The sequence below is a fragment of the Austrofundulus limnaeus genome, unplaced genomic scaffold (genome assembly GCF_001266775.1).
Source record: "Austrofundulus limnaeus strain Quisiro unplaced genomic scaffold, Austrofundulus_limnaeus-1.0 Scaffold88, whole genome shotgun sequence".
Lineage (NCBI taxonomy): Eukaryota > Metazoa > Chordata > Actinopteri > Cyprinodontiformes > Rivulidae > Austrofundulus > Austrofundulus limnaeus.
This window is the reverse complement of record NW_013952490.1, coordinates 1,773,390-1,778,684: the sequence shown is the minus strand read 5'-3', so window position 1 is coordinate 1,778,684 and position 5,295 is coordinate 1,773,390. Positions and strand designations below refer to the sequence as shown.

Below are 5,295 nucleotides of genomic sequence, written 5' to 3'. Positions count from 1 at the left end.
GGTCACTGGTGCCCATATCCAGCAGTCACGGTGCGAGGGGCAGGGTACACCCTGGACAGGTCGCAAGTCCATCACAGGGCCACACATAGAGACAAACGAGACAAACAATACATATGGCTGAAAAGAAAAATGGTGTAAAATATCAATAAAGCAGTGCTGGCTTGAAACACCACAAAACCTTTGGGTTTTACACCAAACAATCTTTTAAATGATTTTCACTGGGTTGATGACTAATAAAACACTGCCTCTCTTAAAGATTGTATTCAGTGACATCAAACAAAGCATGAACAAAGCACTGATTAGAGTTTGTTTTCAGGTCCGCTGGGGGGAAAAAGGCTCCACTGAGGAAGGAGCAAAGCTGGAAAAAGCCAAAAACGCTAAAGTGAAGATGCCCGAGCAGGAGTACGAGTTTCCTCCCACACGGGTTCTCAACAACGGCATGCGCAAACCACCGGAGCCACGCACGTGGTTCTCCCCCATCAAGGTACCAGAGTGACAGGAGGAAACTAAAATAACCGATTTCCTCTTGATTTGTTAACAATTTAAAAAAACAGCACAAGTTTTATGTTTCCTCTGACATAAACACAAGTTATTCTGGATAATTTCCGAGTTATCTAAGATGTGTTTGAATGTGGCTCAGATAAAAGCACTTGTGGCTGCTTTACAGTTCTGCAGAGATAAAAGCTTTTTTTTTTTTAATTATTTGTTAACATGTGTGAAGCTTAATGTTTAACATGTGCTGCTAATTATTCCATGCTAATCACACTATGTCATATTATTAATACATTGAAGTGAGCAAACTGAAGATAATAAGGTTTAGGTGAGTGCTGGCACCGAGCCAGCGAGAGGTTAGAGGAGTGAAGGCTTTCCAGTCAGCGGGGAATGCTAATAGAAACCAGACTCCTGTTGGACTGACCTCCGGGGAGAAGAACTGCACAGCCAGCAGTTTGTGAGGAAAAGCAGCTGTGCTTTCTGCATTTATCCTCCCAACTATTCAGTGTTTTTCTAAACTACGAAGAGTTACTTAACAACAAACTGGAACCGTTTCTGTTTGTCACTGAAATGCCTGCAGGAAGGAGAGAAAACTAGCCTTTTTATTGATACTGGAGCATGGCTGAGTCCCCAACTGAGAGAGAAAGGAAAAAAAATGAATAAAAAGGAAGCAGAAATGGATGAAGCCTGTATTTAAAATAATTATTAAAAAAAACTTGACCTATTTGTTCAAGTTGCATGTTGATTTCCTCTTTTCTGCAGAGCAAACTGGATGCACTGTGGGTGTTTTTGAAAAGGGGCTACGACAGAGTGTCTGTGATGAGACCACATCCAGGTGACAAGGTAAGAACACTAAAACTGGACGAGGCCGACCTGACCTGCTCAATTCTCTGCTGCAAATGTGAAGAAAGTCAACCGGCTGTCAGCAGTGAAGTGTGAACAGAGAGCCTCCTGGGGGGAAAAGTTGCGATGAGTTTAGGATTTAGAGAGGAGCATCTGGCTCCAGAGCTCTGAGATGTGAGGCTGTCTGGTGGAGTCGTTTCGAAGAGGCCAAAGGAATCCCTTGAAAGCTGAACGCTTCAGGGAGCTAACAGTGTGAGGACCTCTATAAATTTGGCAAACACAAGACTGTACATGTAGAAATACTGTAAAAAGAAAAAAAAACTTAAGGGGGGGGGGGGGTCTGCAGGTGATAATTCCACACTGAAAGTTTTCAGTCAACACTTCCCATTTTATAGTTACAGAATACATTTATTGGGCTGGTTACTGACTTTTTACATAATGGGATCATTTAGTTTGGGTTGTGGAAGTACAGTCTGAAACCTTTCTGAAGGTCTCGTTGCTTTTATTGGGCTGCACATGGTGGGACACAGCTGTGTTGACAGTCCAGTTTTAGGAGAATACACTGCTGACTTTACATTAAACACTTTTCATGTGACCATGACTTTGGGGTGAGATCATCTGAAGCTCTGCTCCTGTAGGAGGGAAACATTAGAAGCCCACTTTCCAGCAAAGGTTTTATTTAAAAACTGCTTTTGAAGAAGTGATTGTCTGAATGGTGTGAATGTGTAAGAAATGTGTGCAATAATAGTCACGAACTGTGTCCAGTTATATAGAAATCTCTGTTTAGTAGATTATTTCTTTGTTGTAACAATGTTTCTTGACCATAAATTTTATACCAGGCACCTGAATGGCAGCACCTGGGGGTACCAGAAGCTCAAAATAAGTGTCAATAACAACAGCAAAATAAGCTGTTAGCAAGTGAAAATTTGGCAAATTTTTCATGTGTGCAACCCACATACTCAGCTCTACTGCTCACCCCACAAATGCATGTTCCTTACAAATGTGACACCATTTAAACGGGAAATTAACAGGCTTTCAAATGATACGAGATTCAATGTCAAGAAGCGTTGTTACAACAAATAAATACTGGTAATCTACAAATCTTACTAGATTAAAGAGGAGTAAAAGAAATAATCTATGTTAAACTAAGGAAAACCATAATATTAAAGAGAGCAAGTGGAGTCTTACTCCTCTGTTTTCACAACATGTGACTGTAGTGACCTTTACTATAATCCTGAAACTTTGGATCCATGACATGAGCTGGAGAAGCTTTTCAGGTGAAACAACTTCAAGAAACAAAAGAAACAAGTTTTATTGTTTTCCATTCAAGTAGCTCAAGATAACCAGCAAGGTTCCTTCGTCTTTAAATGAAGACAAAGCGGAGGAGTTAGTTATCAACAGGTGAAAATATAATCACGTTTACAGAAAAACTAGATAACTTTTTTCGGACATCTCTAATGTGCAGACATTGATCCCTCCTGGAGACTGAGCTGCATGTTGTGAACAGTATTCATGAGGGAGTTTCCCAAACACCTCAAAAATGTTTGCGTGGCTCATGAGTTTCCCTGTGTGAGTCACAGAGCCTCGCTCGCATGTCACAGAAAATATGAACATGTTTCAAAAAATCTGTAAGGGAAATAATCTCTCAGATTCATCATTTTTAGGATCTGGAGTTCATCTTAAACTATTCTCAGTGTAGTTTTTTAAATATATATATAATTTTAGAGTAGAGCTGCGAACTCCTGGTAAATTTTGGCCAAAATGTTGTCAGGCATCTGAACAAACAAGTTGTTTGTGTGATTCTAAGTAAAAATTTGTGTATTTTTTTTTTTTTTTTTTTTACATTTTTGTGTCTCCGGTCTGTTTGGGACAGCCCAGTGAAACAACACCTCAGGAGGCAGTGATTGTGTAGTTATTAGACTCAGGTTTCTGCAGTTTGCATTAATAACAGGAAGAGAAGTTAAAGTGATTAAAAACAAAGATTTTTTGCATGCTTTTATTTTTAATAATAAGTCAAAAAGTATTTTTTTTTGTAGCTACTGTAGTGATTTTAAGTAGATTCGTCAGTCTGTCATCGCTAACCAAGGTGTCGCCACCTCTGCACATCAAAGCTCTGAGGTTTGTCTTCATTTTTCCTGTTTACACCAGAAGTGTACAAGTTAGTCTTCCTTCCTATAAAAAACTTTAACAAAAAACACTTGGCTCTAATTTCCTGAGCGAGTTAACGAGTTAGTTCTGACTGCAGTTACAAGGCTCCTGTAAAAGCCACACTTTTATGTCTTTCCCTTAATTAGCCAGTAGTCCGAGGGAGGAAGCCTGTTTTTTTTTTACTGTATTCCACAGAGAAACCCACATCAGGTTTCTGTAAAAAGTCACATTTTCTGATCTTTAAAGTATGATTCATTTGAACTGAACACTGTCCAAGAGATTTTTTATCTTCAGTGTCCACTGGGATTTGAAGGATTCCAACATAGTTTTTATTTCTTTTCCTGTCTTTGCCACTTAAATATCAGCATTCCTCTGACCTGATTCTGTTTGTAAGGTCATTTTGACTTGATGCCAAATGATAGATAAAACCTTATCATGTCACTGCATCTCCCTGGTTCATTCAGTGCAGCTGTTCTAAGGGGCGTCAGCTTGTTTCTGGCCCAGGATCTGCTCTCTCTTCACATGACCTCACTTTGGACCAAGGACAACGACCAGAAGTGAACTTTTTCAGCTAAATAGTTAAATGGCTCCTTCGAAGTATTGTGACGGGATCCTCTGAAGTTATATCTCAGCTGGTGTCAAAACAAACATTGCAGCTGCTTGCAACAACTGAAAATTGTTTGCAACGATTGAGTCTTCAGTCATCACTGTACGCAGCTTTTTACTCAAGAAATGTTTCTGTTTTAGTTATTAGAGAAAGAAAAGTGCTTCATCAGCAAAACTGGCTTGATAAACCATGAAATCCGATTATAACATTAGTTTTTCTGTGCAGAAAACATGACCTTTAGTCCTCTGACAGTTTGGATTTATTTAAACATTTTAATGTTTTAAAGCAGAGGTATCCTATCCTGGGGGGTCGCTGTCCTGCATGTTTTTGTTGTTACCCTGAGAAGCATCAAAACATGGATGACACAGGTCCTCTGGGACCAGGATTTTACTCTTATGTTTCAAAGGGGACATATGCATATTCCACTTTTTTAGCTGTTAAATACATTTTGTTGATTCGGAGTGCAGAAAAGTTTAATTTAGTTTCTCCTGGTGCTGCAAAAATTTCTTTATGATCTGTATATTCAACTTGTTCAGTTTTCTTTATTTTCTATGATGTTTTCTGAACTATTACATCAAATTATTTTTGATTGAACTGCCAACTAATGGAAAACTACAATTTGGTCGTCTTCATTTTCCTCTCGCTCAGAGTCAGAACTCTGGCTCCAAGGCTGGCTGGACAGGTCTTCTGTTGTTGACATCTTTTAATCAGTTTGTAAATAAAACGGTCCTGTGCTGCTAAACCCCTCCATCAAACTAGAATGGACCGATCTGGAAGCTGGAGGGGGGGCGGGGTCTCAGTTGGATTTAAACAGACCGCGGCAAATAGAACTGATCTGAGACACATCTCAGAAAAGGAGTGAAAGAGGGGCTTGTGGAGTTACAATAAGGAGGAAGTGCAGTTCCACTGGAATGATTTAAATGTGACAAAGAGGGGTTAAAGCATCATATAAAGCCATTGCAAAAACTAAAAGTGCAACTTTGTTTCATTGTGTTTTTTACATTTCCAGGGCAGGTGCATGAACTTCACCCGCATCAAATCCCCCCCTACCCGTTACCCACACTTCAACCACCGCCCGTCTGTCATCTACAACCCTCCCAGCAGAAACCCTCCCCCTCCACAGGGCACCCTGCCCCCCACCCCGGGCAGCCCCCCGTCGTTCTCCTTCTCCTCGCTTCCGTCGCCGCCTTCACCCCCCCTCACCC

General features: G+C 40.4%; 1 protein-coding gene across 1 annotated transcript in view; it reads left to right on the top strand.

Moving 5' to 3' along the window:
• antxr1a (ANTXR cell adhesion molecule 1a) overlaps positions 1-5,295 on the top strand; it is a 26,990-nt gene that overhangs the window by 19,975 nt on the left and 1,720 nt on the right. The window contains exons 16-18 of the mRNA XM_014012132.1: positions 317-484; positions 1,255-1,335; positions 5,100-5,293. Coding sequence (XP_013867586.1) covers positions 317-484; positions 1,255-1,335; positions 5,100-5,293 — 443 coding nt within the window. The remainder of the gene's footprint in view (positions 1-316; positions 485-1,254; positions 1,336-5,099; positions 5,294-5,295) is intronic.